Source organism: Rhea pennata, chromosome 19 (genome assembly GCF_028389875.1).
Source record: "Rhea pennata isolate bPtePen1 chromosome 19, bPtePen1.pri, whole genome shotgun sequence".
In the NCBI taxonomy this organism is placed as follows: Eukaryota; Metazoa; Chordata; class Aves; order Rheiformes; family Rheidae; genus Rhea; species Rhea pennata.
The window spans coordinates 1,163,813-1,183,786 of record NC_084681.1 but is presented as its reverse complement, the minus strand read 5'-3'; the positions used below and the strand labels follow the sequence as shown (position 1 = coordinate 1,183,786).

Here is a 19,974-nt window from a genome sequence, read left to right as displayed (position 1 = left end):
AAGGAAGCCCCAGACTGGCTTAAAAGCCTAGAGGACGAGTACGGCAGTCCCTGCTGCCCCTCAGGCAAGTTGACTTTCACTCTGTCTTGAACCCCAAGTGCACGAGTGCTACTGCTGCTGGGGCAAGTCCCACGAGACCAGGCTCGCGGCCCGAGACGGCCTCCTCATGGGGCACTGGCTAATCCTGCGCGATATCTTCCCATGTCCCACCAGGAGCGAGAAGGGCTCCAGTGCTGCTCATCGACACAGCGAGGTCTTCCAGGGAGCAGAGCATCTTACACGGGGACGGGAAAGACGATCACCCAGTGAGAACAGAAAGAAAGTAGAAGTAATTTAGCAACTTAGTGATTTATTATTATTCATAGCTAGCTTTAATTAGTCACAAAGGCCCAGTTTGCAGATCATCAGGGCTCTGTCACCTGAAATGGGTCAGACCAACTCATTTTGCAGCGGAGGGATAAGGTCAGCTAGGGGCAGCACACAGAAATGAGCACAGCAAACAGCCTTCCCTTTTCTTTGGGAAAAAATAAATCAGGAATTCCTCTTCTGAAAGCACTATGCAATCCGAGGGCTGCAGTTCAGGGATACGACAGTGTGTGGTGTTTGAGGTAGTAGTTCCCCATTTCCTGGAGATTTGCTCTTCTATCAGTCGACCCATCTCTTTTTCAGGTGGGGAAATGGTCATTCATAATTTTGCTAATTGATTCCAAGTTCAGAAAAGCCATTTACCAGGGAAGGATGTTGTACAGGAATAACTACTAGGATGATCTAATCTCAAGTATTCCATTAAAAACAGTTGGGATGAAGTAATCTAGGCTGGAGCAAGCTTTTCTTAATTAATTGTAATTTCAAAATCCTGAAAGGGTCAACATTGCTTACCGGGTCCTTTATTGTTTTGATGCAGACAAAAGCATGTTTTGGATTTTTTTAATGCTCAGATTAGGAAGGAAAGTTGTACTGTTCCAATTTGTATCACAAATATAAATCACAACACAGCAGCAATCCAATGAGAAAAACAGCGATGTCTAATCAGTCTTAGAAATAAAGTTGCGTATTTCCAATCCAGGAAGCATGCATGTCTGTGCAACCTACTCACCAACTGCTCAGAAAGCCATCACCCTATTTAAAGACCACTCTAGCTCTCCTGTAGAACAAGATCTACGTTCACGGTGCCATTAGAAAACCAAATAGAGCTTGGCACATTTGGAAAACAAAAATCCTGCTTTTAATTCACATCTTGCCTTGCAAATAGTTATTCTGTAATAGTTATTCTGTAAATTCAGACTCTTAATAATCTGAACTTTTGCACACGGTCACAAAATTCACACTAAGGATCCAGTGGATTACAGCAGAGGATTAAAAAGCTTAGCAATATTTACTTCTGAAGGTCTCACACCGCACGACACTCAAGGTATTTGTCTGAACATCCTTCGGGGGAACTGAGCTACATGACTAACACCTACATTGTACAGAATATGCTTAAAAGTCCTAAGTGTTTAGGCACAGAGCTTGGCAACAATTTGAGGCCAAATATTTAGTTCACCAAAAATGAAGATTCAGTTGACCTGTACCATTCAGAAGTACAAGCCCACAGTGAATTTGCTCAGGTCCTTCAGTCCTGACAATCAAAAGTAATGTCCCACAAATCACACTGTTTTATACAGTCATGTTAAAATAAGGATGCTTCAGATGTCTTAGATGCCAAAATTAAGCCTTTTCTTCCATGAATTTTCCATATTGTACTAATTAGACCAAAAGGATTAAAAATTTGAATATCCAAGTGCTTTATTTAACCTGAAGTTGTATTTTTGTTTCAACAAGAAAACCAATTTTGTTTTCATTCAACACTATTATAACTAAAACAACAAAACGGAAAAGGCATTGCTTGCACTAGCTCTACGCAAGAGGCCAATGGGCCTGCAGCCAGCCTTCAAACTCCTCCCCTTTATATCCAACCCAAGCTCTGTTAGGACCAAGGAAAGACTTCAGTATACAGTTAGTAGATTTTTAATTGTTACTAATTATCATTATGTGCCAGAAAACTCCCATAATCTATCTGAGCTCACACCAGCAGAGATACGAAGTCCAGGCTATAAATCCTGGCAGCGCTGCTCACACAGCAGGATCACTGTTCCTAACAGAATGAATTAAGGCCACATCGTAACCCAGGATCTGATGCCTTTTCAGAGAGTTAATACAATGCTACAAAAAGAAACCTTTCCAGAAGTACCTAAGCCAGGTGGTGCTGGCAAAGGCAAAGCCCCTGGTATGACAAAGTGCCCAGGAGTTGGCTCACTACCTGCACAAGTGCCCAAGCTGCTGCACAAATGGCATATTTAAATGCTTTCCTGATCTTATGGGTGAGGCAAAGACCAACAAGTAAGTTGTGTTCACTGAAGCATCCCCAGACAAAAATCTTTTTAAATGGGAATACTACATCCATTATTTTGCAAAACCATTTGAAAAGTCCATGCTTTAAAGAGCCAAACATGGAGCAACTGTCAAGGAGCTTAAGATGCCTGATGTTCATCCACTTGAGCTTTCACACTCCTTTCAATGCCAAACATTTAGGTCAAAACATTTCAAAATCAACATAGAATTTACCAAATCAGTTATAATATTCACAACAGATATCACAACATAATGATCAAAATTCCCTAGCTCCTACCCCTCCCTTCACAGCAGTGCTAGTGAAGACATCTGCAGGGCACAACTGCCTCTTTATTAATATTTATGGATCTCTTTCCACTAGGAAGGGAGAAAGCCCTAAAAAATAGTTAAGTAGAATTAACACTATTCTGCAAAAAGCCTTCAAAAATGCAACACAGAAGTAGCTTCATGTATCTAGAGCAGACAGGCGGGAGGTTTTTTAACTTTTTTTTTTTTCCCCTTAACCTGGAATTTCCAGCCTGGCATAGTAATTTGCTATGTACCTCTATCATTAGAGAAAAGCTGACCTCATTGCCCACAACTGTCACAATTATTTACTACCCTAAACTCCAGACTTTACCACCTGACTCACATATATACTTAAAACAAATGAAAGAGTTTAAATGAGGAACTATTCTCTTAAGAGAAAAACAGATTTAAAAGCAAGAAATCTCTAACACATTAAAATGGTAGTGCACAATGCTGGCATCTCTTACTGCAACTTTAGCTTAGAAGCCTAAGTGCAAAGACTTAGGGTTATTCATTGTAAATCATCAGTAAGAGACGTCATCTTGCATTGGAATGGCTCATGGTCTTGATGCTAGAGCAACTAGAAAAGTGGAATCCAAGCATGTGGGAAGGGCTGCGCTCGATTAGCTTTCTGATACCATCAGCTGGGGCAGAGAAGGGGGGGAAGGCAGTTGGTGAGAAGATGTTCTGGGGTGGCCTGGTGCTTTGTTTCAGGTGGAAGGTGCGGGTGCTTCTACAGCTCCCCAAGCTGGCAATTCTGGATCAGCAGTGATGGCAGCCTCCAGGGACATCTTGTCATCCTTGGAGGATGAAATGTGATGAGGATGGTGGTTTACGCCTGAATTGGAGAGGTGAGTAGTGGCAGGGGTGTCTGCATGCTGACTCACATGTACTAGTTCACCTGGATTGGAGAGCCGTTGTGGCTTCAGTCTGCAGGCCAGTCCCACTTGCATAATCTAGATCAGTTTGCAAACGGATAATTTAATGAAGTATATTGAAGGTTTCTCCCAGGGACTGATCTAGACAAGTAGACTTCTAAACAAGACCAGGTGTCTAAGGACTGTACCTAATTTATGTCCTTAAACAATCCCAAGCCCTCCCCCATTTATTTATTTTAACCTGATCTAGAGTTCATACGAGTGTTTAATCATTTGGAGAATCAAAGGTTCCTTCTGCAACAGATTCAGATGGAACTAGGATCATTTACCACAGCCCTCCAAGGGATCTATTCCGTTCAGCCTACCTACACTTTGCCTAAGTATGAAAACAATTAACATACAAAAGCCTCACAGACAAACATGAACAGAGAAGGGCATACCTTGTAGGCGATGCTGTTGAGGACTTTCATAGCCAGGTCGGAGACATCAGGATAAGGGTCAGCAGCTAGGTGAAGGAGTACTCTCCAAATCTGGGTATAAACACTGTTGAAACTCACGCCTAAAATAGGAAAAAGAAAACAAAGCCCCAAACACATGACAATCCATTGACTCCAACTCTTTGATCTTATGTGAGAGAATTCCTAAGAACTCCTAACATCACAACAGCAGCTAAGCAAATATTGGGAGAAGAGCTCAAAACCACCCTCTGTAGAACAGTCTCCATCTTGTCTTCCTTTGGGAGATCTGCAAGAGTCTGTAAAATGAAAGTGGGAGCAAACAAAAAAAAGCAAAGAATAGCTAAATAAGTTGCAGTCAAACTGCTAATTTTCTAAGCCCTTGAAGCAAGTTATTTGAGAAGGCCACACAGAAGACTGAATGTTTGCAGGGCCTGAGCTAAAACATTAAGGAAACACATTTGCTTAGATTTGTATGTTTATTTTTATTGCTGTTTTAAAGATTAATATTCAGTTTATATGTTCAGGGTTTTATATATTCTACAAGGGTATTAGCTTGTAGAATGAGTGCTTGAGGAACGGCCTCTTCGAGGAGCAGTAAGTCTCACTCGTTTTTTCTTACTGACCCTGGAGTCATCATCTCAGCTGCCAGTTTGTTACTTAACGCGAATCTGCACTTTTGTATCCAGCAGAAGCAACTGAGAGATTCAAAATACAGATCAAGTTAATAAGCATTTGTAACAACTGACAAAAATTCTGTGAACATTTTGTTTTGCTGCTTTTAGGTGAATCCTTAATTTGTTATTCTTTCTCCTAACCCTCACAACACTTAATAGATATAATACCATCTTTTGGGAGATGAGCCATTTGGACAATATCAAAGTAGCAGTGCTAACAAAAAAAGGAACTAAAATAGGGATTTCAAATGAGTCACAATCAATGGTAAATGACAGATCAAGCTGTTACTGCATTTGCTTTGGTGTTCCTGGAGGCATCTAAATATAAAGTGTTAAGTTTGAAATAAAGGGTCCATGGTCAACAAGCAAGTTCTCACCTTGCGTATCCTGAACCTGATACTCAAACCAAGAGAAAATAGACTTGGACAGTTCAGTTTTGAACTTTGGCTGAAGAACACAAGTAGAATGCAATTATAAGCTCCAGTAGTATACACTCTGCACTTTTTCCCCATATATTTGTCTACATTAGACAAAGGAATTTTTCTTCTGCCAGAAAAACTCCCCCAAAGTGTGACAAAGCATCCTGCAAAGCACAAGGCAGGGCTTTAACCCCATCCCTTCGTTCAACCAACCAATAAAGGGGTCTCTTATTCAGTTGATGTCCAAGGGATTTTCCAAGAGACTCCTACTGAAAGAGCTTCATGCAGAGATCTCGCAGACAACTATTTAGGACAGCAGCCCCTGAACAGCGCTGCCCTCTTGCAGGATGTTATCTATACAATAGACTCCTATAGCTCATTCTCACCTTTCCAGTACTGGCAAGACACACTACCTTGGGTCAGATAAAGACTCAACAACACTAAATCTGCCCAGGAAAAAAGATGAAATCGATAATCCTAGAAGGCAATAACATCAGTCAAGGTACACGAGCGTCAGAGTGTGCTGATCTGTCATATTTGGTTGACACTAGCTGAGGACAGAGCCAAAAGCACCTGAAATCAAGGAGCACATGACAAAAGCACAAATGGGTTTGGCCAAAGGGACTTAATGTAACCGTCTAATTTTTCACTTCTGCAGATCCAGCTTTGGTCACAAGAGGGGAAAGTTACTGTCTTTTTCAGAAGCCCTTTATCCACATTTGGAAACCCCAAACCGGCAGCACACAGCGAAGGAAGTCTTTGCTCGGACGAGGGTTAGGCCTCTCAAGTGTAAGGGATGGTGGCACAAGGCTTCTCTGTCCTTTCCTGGCTTCTGACCATTTCGGGCTTAATTTCACAATTGCCAAGTTCATCCTGGAAGCCTCTACTTCCAGAAAAAAAAAAAAATGGAGGGGGGAGGAGAGAAAGTGAGAGACAAAGTGCTACAAGCTGTGGGAGGCAAGAAAAAGCCTCAGCCCCTGCAGCAGCTCACCAGGTAGCATCCGCGAAGCCTGCTCAGCGCTCTGCCTCCCACGTTCGGACCTGTGCTGGAAGTTACATAAGGACCAGTGGGAAATCTCCATGGTTTGATTTCCTTTAAAGTCCACGAAAGACAGTAAAAGGAGAGGGGGAGAAAAGAAGATAGAGAGGATACCAATCAAATTTTCCAGCCTCTCTGATAATATGCTCCTTCATGGCACAGTTGTGAAGAAAAAAAAAACCCAAATGACATTTTTTATACATCTAAGCATCATGTAAAACAAATTTAAAATAGAACTGCACCCGTGCAATTTCTCATTCACTCAGCAGTCTTTGAAAAGAACAGAGGGAATTTCTACAAGGGCTCCTCAGCCTCGGAGCTGGAGCTCGAGGGCTCTTCCCGTCCTGCACCGCGCAGCCCCGTGCCGGCGCTGGCCACGGCACTGACCTCACCAAGCAACACAGCTCTTGTACAGATCCGAGCACTCGAGTCAGCGCGACAGAGGAAGGTGGAGCAGCGGCTTGATTTCATATCATGGACTGAATAAGAAAAAAAAATCCATGAGATGCAAACAACAAGCCAAGCAAGAGGGACGGGGAATTAATTTAAGCAGACAGCGCTGTAATTAGTGAGACTGATTCAAAGCCAGTTAAATGGACCTTGCAGTAAAGATTCAGAAAATGATTCCTTTCAGCTACTAATGTAAAAAATAAATTGCCTTTCTGTGCCAATGACTTTGATTTTGTTTACATATATGCAACTCTTAGTTCACTCTAATAGCAGCAACATACAATGCAATGGTTTAGGTCTTTCAGCTTGGTCACTGAGTATGCGAAGAGTAGAGCCATGCCGGATGGAAAAAATGAGTGCTAATGTTTTTATTTACTCTTTTTGTTTTGTCAGGCTCTGACATAGTTTCTTTCTAACCTCCTTTAAAAATCACTGCAGTGATTTTAAGCCCTGATCTCTGGAAGAAGATGCAGTTCACTCCCCCCCCCCCCACCCCAGCACAGCAGCAAAAACTGACCAATAGCTAAACCCGAGCTGCACATTTTGGAGCAGAGACAACTCTTATTTGTTTTTGTATATTCTGCCTGCAGGGAAAAGCAAGCTTTGGACTGACACTCAATGAAAACATATAGCTGAAATATGTCAGACTGAGCGGTACCCGAGGACTCAGCCATCCGATTCCCATCGGTGCTAATGTCGCCTGCTTTGTGCATTCACATCCCACAAGCCTCCTCTTTTCCTGCGAGTGCAATAGCAGGTCCTGGGAGACCCAGGCTTGGATGAAGAAAACATCTGAAATTCTGATGCCTCTCTTAACTCTGCTTCAATAAATGTGAGCAGCAGCCTGCTCCTTAGAGAGGGACCAGCGCATCAATTCTTCTTGCAGAGATCTCCCGTGGCCGCAGGCAGGGAGTCCCCCGCACCCCAGCCGGCACGGGCCCTGCCACGGCCTCGCTCTCGAGGGGACACGGGGATGCTGGGGTCCCTGAGCTGCTCGCGGGGCACGCTCAGCGCCTCTGGCAGAGCCGCGGCCCTGAGCAAGGCTCAGCCTGAGCACGCAACGCGAATGTTTGCAGAGTCCCTGGCTGGCATGAGCAAGGCAGCCCGCAGAGCAGGCAAAACCACTTTAAAGGCTGCACTCACCAGCAATTCAAATGGCAAAATGCGAGCACCAGCAGAAGCTCCTTAGGAAAAGGGATGCTCCCAGGCCAGCCGGGCCAGGGCTGCCACCACCAACACACCCAGGCAGCCGCCCCGCCGGACAGCGCCACATCTCTCGTCCTCGCTCGTGGGCACCCGGCACCACCCGCTTCCCGGCCTGCTTAACCACGCAGCATCGTCCCCGGCCACTGCACCAGGCTCCTCCAGCCGCCTTCCATAACACGGGGTAAATGCTACAGACCTGACGGGAAACGTCTGTGGCAGCCCTCCACCTCTGCGAAGCATTCAGATACTTCTGTCTTGCTACTATGAAGTTACTATGTGTAAATGTTGCTAACTGACTCATTACTAATCATTATGACATTACATTTAAATATATTGTCTGATAATAAAGAAGGAGGCTCCACCTGCCCTGCTCTCGCTCTCTTCATTCTCGTGGTTCACTGCCCATGTCATTCTCTTGCCTTCCTCCGACTACAGTAACCTCCTGCTGTAAACGGTATTTCAACATCGCTTTCCAGAACTGACCCAGTGATGGGGCAAAGGATTTTCAGCCCTCAGTCTCTCCTGCTGGAAAAGAGAACTGGCCTCCAGCGTTTCAATGCTCCAAGTTTCTTTTTTTCCGTCCTTCTATGATCATTCCTTAATTTAATCTTTCTAGCCTCTCCGTAGGACAAGGATTTTAATCATGCAGTTCGGGGATGAATAATCAGTCTCAACGTATACACCCTCCATCTTAATTCTTTTTCTTTTCCTATCTTAAACCAAAACAAAACAAAATTAAAAAAATATTTGGAACACTAAGATTAATGACTAGTAGTATGGAAAAAGAACAGAGGCTTATCCTTCCATCCAAACTGATGTCTTTGTTGACTAACCAAGACTGCCTGCTGCCAGCTTGGAAATATACAGGCCAGAAATAAAACTCTTTTCTGGTAGCTCAGGACTGTCTGACTGAGGAGCAGTCTGCCACAAAACAGCACACCTAGACTACTTGTTGCATCTTGGGGGGGCACTACCTGAGGGCATTTTGCCTTTAGTTAGCCAGGAAGCTCTTTGTAAAAAAAGAGAAGAGAGAGAGGAAAGATTTTCTGCAAGCTTGTGAAAGGGGCTGTATCACGCGATGACACAAGGTCAGAGAGTGGACAGACTGACCCGGAACACTCCCTCTAGCACAACACTCCTAAAATTGCAAGTGGGAAGAAAAGTTCTGAATATCAGTGAAACAACTTAGGGAATACAGAGGGGAACACAGCATTAAACTGTGGTTGACAATTTCTACTTTTATTTTTACAGACTAGATTTTGCTTTGCTTTGACTCTATCAGTCTTCTCAAAGCATCCCTTTTGCTACTTTCTCTGCCTCAAATATTTGGCACGGCCATTACTGCAGAGCCAAGTCACTATTACGTTTTCCAAGAGACAGAGAGTAAAGCAAAATGTTTCTTCCATCAAGACAAGTGTACCACCCAGGTAGACCCCTCCATGAGCTACACCCACTCTTCCTACCAGTATTTTATTGCAGACTAAAACTTTAAAAAAGGCCTTCACCTGAAAGGAAGAGGACACTTTTGGAAGCCTGCAGGCTAAGTTGCTGCTGTCTCCTGCGCACAGAAAATCCACATTACGGGGTTAACACAGGTATCTGCATGGCAACCACGGAGCTATGAAAGGGTGGCTGGAGCTGATGGGATTTTGCAAACTCTTTCCTTTGGGACCAGATGAGATCAGGTTGGAAGACTGTGATTCTTCAGCAGAAATGAAAAAAGCCTGGCTTTAAGCAGGCGAATGCTGAAGGTAATGGGATTCTGTGTGAGTTATGAATTTTAAACACTTCTATAAGCTCTGTCGTTTCCAGCTGGATATGAGCTCTTCCAATTGAATAGGAATGAGGGAAGCTTCGGAGAACTGCTCTTTTTGTTTTCTTAATTTCCCATCACTCATCTCTGGCTGATCTCTAGACTCTTTTCCAACTACGCTGTAAAGCTCTTGTGAGATATACACAAATCATCAAGTACATATCAGTTTGCACCACTGTAAGTGAGGAAACTCAAGTTCCAGTTTAAGACAGGGAGAAAAATTTCCATACATTCCTGTCATGCTTTAGAAAATCCAATTTCATTATCTACCATCAAAAACAAATGATTTGATAAAGTTTCTAATGGCTACTTGATTTTAAACTACCACAGTGTCTTTGGCCTTAGTTAATAGTCAATGATACCAACTACATCTTTTTGGTAGTATGATCCCAGAACCTTTTGACCGAGTAGTGCAGTGTATAAGGTTTTCACTGATTTTTGAATCAGTGAAAATTATGGGCACATTTACCAATTACAAAAAAGTACATAGGTTCCCCCCACATTTCTCTGGTGCATGCTTCCTCTTCTGCTCCACAAAATATGAGACCATTCAAAAATCTAGGTCCTGCATGCTGTCTCCCCTATTATCTCAAAATGGATTTGGATTGTTTGAAAAACTAACTTGTTTAAAGCAATGTTGTTGTGACAACCAGACATGTCTAGCACAGTTATTGCAGAAATATTTGAGCTGAACTAGTTCCATGTAAAAATTTCAGCTTTGTTCTATAAAAGAAACAGAAATCATCCATTACATGCAAACTAGCCATGCACTGCAAAAATGCAACTCAAATTTCCTTTCCTCTGTGCTATAGCACTTCACTCTGCAGTGTTCTGTGCATTATCCAGGACAGGAAAGGACTCAAGTGGCATTAAAAAGCTCAGTTGACCTTACTGATGTTACAAGCTGTCCAGGAGGAAATAACGGGACAGGAGTGGAAGTACCAGGATCGCCCATGGAATGTTTTGCACAAAAGCAGATTTCTGTAAAGTACCCAGTCTGTTTGCACCTAAGATGCAACCTGGAATTTCTTCTTCCATAAGTCTCATTTTAATAGTTTAGACACAGACCTGCATAGGAGATTAGTTAGATAAGTACTTTTACTTTTACGAGTAACCCAATTAGATGGCTGTGCTGCATAGGAATACAGCCTACACGAAAAACAACCAGGGGAAGCAGTTAGTGCCAGGGAGCCCAGCTGTTTTGCCCATGGAAGAGGGAGCCCTCATTTGCTTTTCTAGCCAATGAAGTTGCAGTGGAAGTAAAATTCCTATATGCACATTTCTGTGCTCAAATTTCTAATGGGACTGCAATCTGTCATAGTAAAGCATATGGCTGAAGCCCAGCAGCTCTGTCATTTCCAGTCCCTCCATCAAAGAGGCTTGAAAATTAAGTTTCCCACTCTGCTTCCTGCATATAGCCGACACAGACATAAGATCTGCGTTTCTGTTATTATAAGAACTCTTGCTGGAGTAAGACCTAGCAGGAGCTAAAATCGGTGCTTTCCACAACTAGTGCAAGCGTGTAAAGAAAAGAGACACCAAAGGTAAGAGAACCTTACTCACCTATCAGGGAATTCAGAGAAGAGTAAGAGCTGACTCGTCTCATTTTGTCGATAGTCTCAAACGATAGGATATACTCTTCGTTCTCAGGGCTGCCCAGGGTGCTGCTGGCACTGCTGCTGGTGCTGAGATTCCCTGGAGAAAATGCAACAGTACTTCCAGCTGCCAAAAGAAAAGAAGCAAGCGTTGAAACAAGATCTGGTGAGAGAACAATTTTTACCCAAACAACACTTTTTAAAATCCTACATTACCCAGTGAAGGTGTAGACAAATCCACAATGTCCCCTTTAAACACCAAGCATTTAAACAAAGTAAGCATCAAAGCACCAGCAATGATTCAGATGGTTAAAAATCCATGCAAGTCGGCAAGTGGAAGGTGTCTTGTTTGGTCCCCAAATACTTATAAAATCAATACTAATGACCAGGAAATTGAAACTAGTTAGGATGGGCTTATCATATAACTCCTTGGAGCTGGCAGTTGGATAATCTGTGGCACATTGCTAGTTTCAGATCTTGTTGTTTTGCAGGTGGTTATCTCCTAGCTTGCAAGAGAGGGTGGGAAAAAAAAGAAATGATGAAGAAAATGAAAAGAATTTTGAAGTCTCTCTTACATTCTTCATTCAGGCTGAGGTTCTGCAAGGACTTGTTCAGGTTCCTAGCTGTGGTAACTGCTCGGATATTCCCATAAGAGCTGACAGAGCGCAGCCTTGGTGTACATGGACCATCTCGCACTGGTGTCAAACTCCCACCCTCTGTAGATAGAAAATTTAGCAATTACAGATGTAACTAACGAGAATCAATCAACAGGCTATCATCACAGCAAATATAACTAAAATATTACTGATACGAACAGAATTCAGTCATTGCCTAAAACAGAATAAGGAATAATGAAGGATCCTCTCTGCATATAATCAGCAAGGACTATGCTTCCTTACTGTTTAGGACGTGATTTGTTACCTCCAACAAAAGCGGAAGAGCCAAGCCTTGCCAGCATCTGCAGACTACCAAGAGAGACAGGATGACTCGTTCTTTCCAGGTTGGTGCTGGGCCACTGCCCAGATATTGTGCTAGGACACACTGCTAGAGCAGATGTCTTTTAGTAATGGCATTTAAGTGCAGGGTTCTGTCTGCTTCTGCTCATTAAAAATCTGCTAATTTTTGCATTATAAGGAATAATTAAAATCCTTGCTTCCTGGTCAAATTTCAGGCTTGGTTTCAAGTTATATTTTACTCATGACCTGGATACCTATAATCTCATCCAGTCAACCTATTCTTCATTTTCATTCCTGAATGCGCACACAGTATCATGGCTGCAGAACAGGTATTCTGTTCCACTACAGGGGTAGCTGCATTATGGTGGTTGGAGCAGTGCTTCCAGTGCAGCCTATTTATAAATTACTTTGGGATTCTTTGGAATAATGAAAAGCACTATATAAACTGCAAGTAATGAGCATTTTCTGCAGCAAAAAAGACAAATGCAGGGAAGCTTATTTTCTAATATGATTCATTTATTCAGACAATGAAGAGAATAAATTGCTTATTGCAAAGATAATATATGCTCTTGCCTCCAAGATTCTGTTGCAAAAGTCCCAGTATCCTTGATGATTTCCAGTGTGCTTAGTGTCCAAAGAGAATGTGAGGTTAACAACAAATTCCCCATATAAAGCAACACATGCAACAAATGGGTGGCAACGCAGGCACAAAGCACAAGGTTCTTCACCATTTCTTGTCTGGTGCTTTGCACCAAAGGGTATGTTTGGTTTATTGTCCTATAAGTAAGGCTTATTAGCCTCATCAGGTTAGCATACTAGTGAAGTTTTAGATGTTAAAGATGCTGATGTTGATGAATTTTCAGAAAAAGAAAAAATCAAGTCTGGGAAGCCTGTGTACCTTACTACCTTGACAAATACACTTTAATCTTGATCTGAAGGGAATCCCTTCTGAGCTTGGCAGGTGTTCAGTCTCTACAACTGGCTGGTGAACTATATCTGTCTTTTAGAGTGAGACTCATCTCAGGATGCATTTTTCCAGTGGAATACATTAGTACTAAACAGATATTATAGCTATGCACCATTTCACTGAACTTTGTAGCAAGAGTCGTTTGACAAATCACTCCCAGAAAAAAAATTGTGTTGGGCAAACTCCTTCATCAAAATTCTTCAGAACTATCAGGCTGTAAGTTTCCTGCCCACAAGAACACAGAACACAAACCTGTGGCAGCTGGAGAAGGGAGAGGGTAATTCTTCTCCTCTTCCATGAACTGCAACGCAACAGTGCAGAAATTGCTCTCATACTGAACCACTAGATGACTTAAAGCCACCACCAACTCCTAGGGAAATGGCAAAAGAAACAGGTATTTCATTGTTATACAGCCCAGAAATAACAGATGAAGTGAAAAGGAGTTGTTATACAGGTCAGAAAGAGCTAACCAAAGGGAAAGAGATGGAATGATATAGCCAATATTGTTGATATTGTTGGATGGCTATCCATACTACTGCTGCTGCTGCTAAAAGCAGGAACAATCAATAGCAATAGGCAAATTCCTTCATGAGCAGCTTAGGTTTCCTGCAGATCAGCTTTACATGTTCTCACATTCTTTCCCACCATAATAACAACCTCATTGCCCTTTATTCCTTATATTCCTCTAGTACTTAACACAGAGCAATCTTAGTGCCTCCCATCCGCTCTCGGCTAGAAAACAGCAGCAGGTGCTGCGGCAGGATCTGCGCTGGGCACGCGCTGCCTGCCTGGCTCCACGCACATGCTGATCAGATCGTTCAGCCGGCCAAGCAGGACAGAAAACCGCTGAACTCCTCTTGCAGCGTTTTCCTAGCAGGGGAACTAATTTGGATCTCTCTCCTGCCCTCTCCTCGTTTCCTATCTTTGACATTTGACATCCCTCTGATAAACACTGCAGTATACAGACCCCTGCATACATATATGTTGGAACCAGCTTAGAAAAGGTGACTTGAACTTGCTCATTTTTTATTTGAGATAAATTCTACAGCAACTGTCCCGTTTGGCAGAAAATGTTGCAAGGGATAAGATGAAACATGCTCTCACTTGAAAGGGTTGTGGGGTGTAAAAACTTCTAGTTGGATACTTTCAATTAGAGGCAAGAAGGCTTACTTTGTTCCTCTATATTTCAAAGATTCTCGTTATAACTGAATGGCTCATTTTTTATGATGATTACTTTCACAAAAATGCATATAAGTAACACTGAAAGACAGAGAGGTGATATCACATGTCTATTCATCCTAAAGAACATGCTGTTACAGTAAAGTCCATAATAAATAAATGGAGCTGAATAGTGCATTATGTTAAATTTAAAATTATATGAGGCTAATAGGCCCCAAATAATTTCAATTTAAAAATGCATGGGTTTTTTAGTCTCTGTCCCTCACTCTGTAATATCTCCTCCTCTAGGGTCAAAGACCTCTGAAGGAAAGAGTCAAATCTTCTCAGTGAGGTTAAATGCCAGTATGGCTGATGGTATTTACTTATCCCAGGAGACTTTTCACCATAAAGCAGCTCAGGAGAAGTATGAGATCATGAGATCTTTTCTTGGGACGTATCTCAAATCTTGGGATGGGAAGGCCCAGGAGCGTAGGTCAGAGCTCAGACTGCTCTTGAGAACGCAATGGCCAGGCTGAACAGTGGAGCATGCCACCACCACACACGGGTTCACAGGAAAAACGGCTCCTCTGCAGCTCTGCTCTCCTGCGTGCCTTCTCTTTACAGCAGTGGACCAACAAAATCCCCTCCTGACCTGCCAAAAACCACTAGATAAACCAATGCCAAAGACATCAGAATTTATCAGGTTTTCTCTATCTTTGAGTTAACACCACCAGGAGGAATAACCTTCTCCTCTTGGAAGGAGCTTTCTACCGTTTTAAAAAAATAAGGGAGACTCAAGTCCCAGAGAAACCAACCCTTTGACAAAATTAATACTCATCTGTCACCGAGTGGGGATGAGGGTACTTTTTATAGTTGGCCTGGAGAAGTATTGATTTTCCTTTCACTTAACCAGGATGATCTGAAGAAAGCCAGAGCACTCAGCTTCAAAATTAATTCTTGTCAACAAAAAGTCTTGCTGAACAAGCTCCCACCATTCTTTGCTTCTGCTGGATATTGTCAAACAGATGTAGAAAGCGCTGAGGAGGAGACTGGTGTGCAGCTGGAGGCAGGATGTGACCAGGGCTCTGGGGATGTGGCTCAGCGATGCCATGATGAATCCCAGTGTTTGCGTCCGGAGCTGAGCAGCGTGGCCAGCCTCATCCCAACCTGCCTAGTAGTAGCTATGAGAACGATGCCACAGATCCGTACAGGATCACCAGGCAGGTCGTGCTGAGCATTGCAGCTTGGGGGCCTTGAATTACTCAGCGAGGGGGGAAGAGTGTAGAGTGGTAGAGGTGGTAAACATGGACCCTCGGCTAGGTCTCATTTGCACGGCACTTTAAAAGAGCAAACAGGACAGCTGGGCTTGGTTGCTGTTCTCTGTTCAATAGGCTAAATCTCCAAAAGAGATATTTATGCATCTCGGAGAGCATGTAGCCTGAAATGCAAGTCTCTCTTGAAATAAGCTGAAGTTTAATACACTGAAACAAGGCAACAAAAATCAATCCTCGCGATGCTGATGACACCTTGCCAGGCTGCTGATGTTCTAGTTAGGTAAACACAGCAGTAAGGACACCTAAATGTATCCCACGAAAAAGGCCAGGAACTATTTAATATATGATTGTTGTACGATGGAGCATCAGAATTTGTAAACTTCCCAAATCTGCAGTAGTACCATTGAATCAGTCTGCTATCCTTCCTTGCTGCTTCTAAAGGCAGTAAGATCTTTTTACTGAATGGACCTCTCCTGTTCTCTCAACAGTGCTCTTCCTCCCACTCCTCTTCTTCCCCTAGAATGGCCACATATTCCATGTTTCCAGCAACAGATTAATATTTCATTTAAATCCTGAGGTCTTGTAATACAAATTTTGCAATCAAAACAGTAACAAATGTCCCAGCCTTAGCAGAACAGACAGTAATTCTTGTTTCAAGATTACAACTTCAGCTAGAATTCTCAGGGTTTTGGGTGCCCAATAAAGACTTCATTCTAACTGCTCTCTGTCCTTATCCTCATTAAGGCATTGTCTTTAAATTCAAAGAGCAGGATATAAAAATGCTCACAAAAACCTTGTTATTGTTGATATTGTTATGCCTATTCCACTATGATTAGAAACAGTGCAGAGTTCACCTGCGTTAGTCTCCCAAACTTCCACAAAACCATGCCTTTTGTACCTTTCTAACCATAGGGCTCCCATCATTGATGAGCTGGGCCAGCATCATAGCTACGTTGTGATCAATGGTGGTGGAGTGATCAGTCCGCTCAGCTGAGTTGCCCACGAATGTCCCCAGTGCAAAGACTGCAGCGCAGCGAACCTGGGAGAGAGAAACATTCATCAGTGTTTTCCTTTCAGTTTGAGGTTGGAACTTCCTACTGGGATTTCTTATCCTCATAAATGGGATCTCTGGAAACTTGGGTTGCGTCAGGTAAATAGTGGAGACTGAATGGAAGTCCACAGACAGCAAGAACAAAATCAGATTCAGCAGAGCACTGAGTTTTAAGTATTAATGGGTGCACAAATACATTTACTTTACCAGAACATTCAGTGACCTTCCCATGGGTGATTTTTTCCAGTTGGCACTGCCTAGAATATTAATTAGCAGAAATGAGGTACACAGGCAGTTATTGTTGGGATGTGTTTCTCTTTTATTAAAGAGCGCAGAATTACAATCCCTGATAAGGGCATATGGAAAAGCATCAGAGGACTGGGCAGTGGTTGGGGAAGGAGGAAAGATGACAGCCCTAATCAGGGAAGCTTTGCCACATCACACCAACAGCACAGGGATCAGATAGTTCGGTGATCTTGCAGCTTGCCTCGGCACAGACTGAAAGTGGTGGGGATACAGTGTCACCAGTGACCACGGGATGTGATTCAAAGCAGGAGCAACCCTCGTGGCTTTTTCAAAGGTGTTGATGGGCCACAAGGAGAGTTAGCCTGACCCTTGCACAAATACTGTTTATGCAATGGGGAGAAAACGAGCAACAGAAAGGGTGTAGACAATGTTAAGACAGAAGGATTAAGTCATTGTAAAAGGGAATAAGAATAAGCTTTAATCACTGCAAGTCAGCAATGGCATTTATTTCCAGGCTTACTTCTCCCAAATGCGATATAATTTCACCAGTTTGGCAGAGTCTGTCAATCACAGTCCTGCTCTGCACAGGAATCTCTTCTCTTGGAGAGTTTGTCACACAGGTGAAACATATTCAATTAAAGATGTATTTTTACACATACCAGGAAGAGAACAGTTTTCATATTCAGACAAAAAGGTTAGAGTATTTTCTGAAATAGACAGTGAGTTGTAGGAACACATTTTTAAAGAGCTTCTCATGCAGACATGACCAGAAAATGTAGTGCTTCCCAACTCCTGCTTCCAAGATTCCAAGTCATCCGGACAGTAGAAATTTCCCCCAGCATTTCTTTGGTTATTTCTCACACAGGGCTACATGACTTGCATTATCTTGAAGAAATAGTGGTAAGATCTTTTTGAACCAGTATATGGGCATAAAGATTTTGAAAACCCTAGTTTTAAAAGTCCTTCTGTAGCCCTCCCGCCCCCCCCCCCCCCCTTTTTGTAAACAATTTTGACAACTCAACTGAAATTTATGTAAAAATTTGGATTTTTACCTCTGGGATCGGATCAGAGAGGAGACTGTAGAGCTTTTCATGGGCACTGTCTCTCACACCACACCACCTGGCTGAGTCAAAATTCTGCCAAATACGTCCTAAACAAATGGCCACCCATTGACGCAGAAGAGGATGTGGATCATTTAACTGCTCCAGGCATATAGCAATCAGGTTTCCTTGAAGGCAGGCTTCCTAAAACACAGTTCAGTGCAATTTAGCATTTATTTTGGATGACAGCTTCCCACTTCATCAAAATAAATGTATTTTTGAAATAGGAAATCAAGAGAAAATAATTACTCTGTGGTTATGAAGTTATTTTGTTGCAAAATACCATTTGAAAACAGCATGAACTATATGCTGTTACAGCTAGTCAAACAGTTCAGCATTAGAAATGCTTTCTGCAGTGCATAAAGCCTGTATTTCCCTCACTGGAAATATTCTTTGCACCTGGCAGAGCCCCAAGGTTTATGGCTCATTCTGTTTGCCTGGCTTTATACCCTCCTGAAACCTTTATCACAGCCATCAGGTTTCCACTTGACAAGAACTAGGCACTATTTCTTTAATAGCACGTCAGCGTGCTGCCTGGAGGGGTAGTTGATGAGACGTGCGTCTCTAGCCTCCGCTTCCAGGTGCCACGTACATGATGTGTTTGTCACACCTCCTGGTCAGCTGTTTTTTTCAATCCCCAAAGAAGTAATATCAAGCAATCTTCCCATTTCAGTTTTCCAGTTCAGGGTTGTGCTTTAATGCAAGTCAGGCACACTCAAAGTAAAGGCACAAGGTGGAGAAGGGCTGAGAGAGAGAATGAAAGGAAAAAGCATGTTGTAACTCACCTGTCCTGTGTTGTAGTTGTTAACAATCACAGCCAGAATAAAAGCAGTCATGGTCCTGTGTTCAGCCTTAAAACAATATACAACCACTTGTTATCTTGCAATCAGGTCAGAGAATAACTATATTCCATGCTTTCTGAAATAAGAGATCATTCTGAACAGTTTGCATCATATTAAAAGAACAAGAGAGGGGAAAGAAAGAATTTTCTCATCACCCAATCCCATCACTAATTACAACTCTGAGACATCTTACAAGCCATTCTGTTTCACTACTCCAGCTTAAAATATATATTTTTTAAACTTCCCTTAATATATATATATTTTTAAACTTCCCTTAAAATATATATATTTTTTAAACTTCCCTTAATTTTTTTTTCAGCTGTAGATCACGAATGAAAATCATTTAGTATTTCAACTTTCCCATTTAAGTTCAGGATTTCTGAAGCACTTTTGCAGAAAACCTTCTATTGAGGTTTGGGAAAACTGTGGACATTCCTCATTAAGGGAAATTGGAAAGAAAAAAAAAAAAACCCAAACCCTAGACCTCACTATATTGTTTTAGATGAAGAATACAAGTATCTATTTCAGGAAACCATAAAAAATATTCTGCAGAGGGAATTACACAAGTTGCAATGAAATTTGAGCACCGCTGCATCCCTTTACGAGGGCAGCTCCCAACCCTTGTTTTCAGCACTGCTGCCTTGGCCGTCCCCTCAGAGAACCGGCATTTTAACCTCTCTCACGACTCCCTTCGGCAGAGCGTGGGGTTGGTAGGTACAGGCGGGAGGCAGTCCTACACTATCGCCAACTGCATCCAAACAGCAACACCCAAGCAAACAAAGCAAATGTTAAGAGCCTGAAAAAAAGATGACATGTCCTTACTGGCATATAAGGGTCTGCCAAAACAGAAAGGAAATACTTGTGACCGTTGTCCTTCACAAGGTCCGCTTGGCATGACTGAAAAGTGAGACAGAGACAAGCGAAAAAAACAATGAGTACAAGAACCTAAATATATTTTTTCCTCCAGTGATGTATGAATATTTCATGTCTTAATCATTTTTCTCAAACCCAGTTTTCATTTGCAAAGCAAAAGAGAGCAGAAATCCTCTCTCAGGACTACAACCAAACAGCCCCTTTTAAGAAGGGGCGATAGAGTGGTATCTAAAAGCAAGGAATCATCCTCGAACTGGAGAGAATGAGTAACTGAAAACATGTCCTAGACTTCCTAG

General features: G+C 42.5%; 1 protein-coding gene across 6 annotated transcripts in view; it reads right to left on the bottom strand.

Moving 5' to 3' along the window:
* Positions 1-19,974, bottom strand: part of RPTOR (regulatory associated protein of MTOR complex 1) — a 153,389-nt gene that overhangs the window by 41,064 nt on the left and 92,351 nt on the right. For 3 of the 6 annotated variants that reach the window (XM_062591394.1, XM_062591396.1, XM_062591399.1), the window contains 9 exons: positions 19,628-19,702; positions 18,749-18,814; positions 17,916-18,107; positions 16,465-16,605; positions 13,387-13,504; positions 11,787-11,927; positions 11,180-11,338; positions 3,998-4,116; positions 3,567-3,635 (listed from right to left, as the gene is read on the bottom strand). In XM_062591394.1, coding sequence (XP_062447378.1) covers positions 3,567-3,635; positions 3,998-4,116; positions 11,180-11,338; positions 11,787-11,927; positions 13,387-13,504; positions 16,465-16,605; positions 17,916-18,107; positions 18,749-18,814; positions 19,628-19,702 — 1,080 coding nt within the window. The remainder of the gene's footprint in view (positions 1-3,566; positions 3,636-3,997; positions 4,117-11,179; positions 11,339-11,786; positions 11,928-13,386; positions 13,505-16,464; positions 16,606-17,915; positions 18,108-18,748; positions 18,815-19,627; positions 19,703-19,974) is intronic. The other 3 variants (XM_062591397.1, XM_062591398.1, XM_062591395.1) reach the window with 2 other exon arrangements.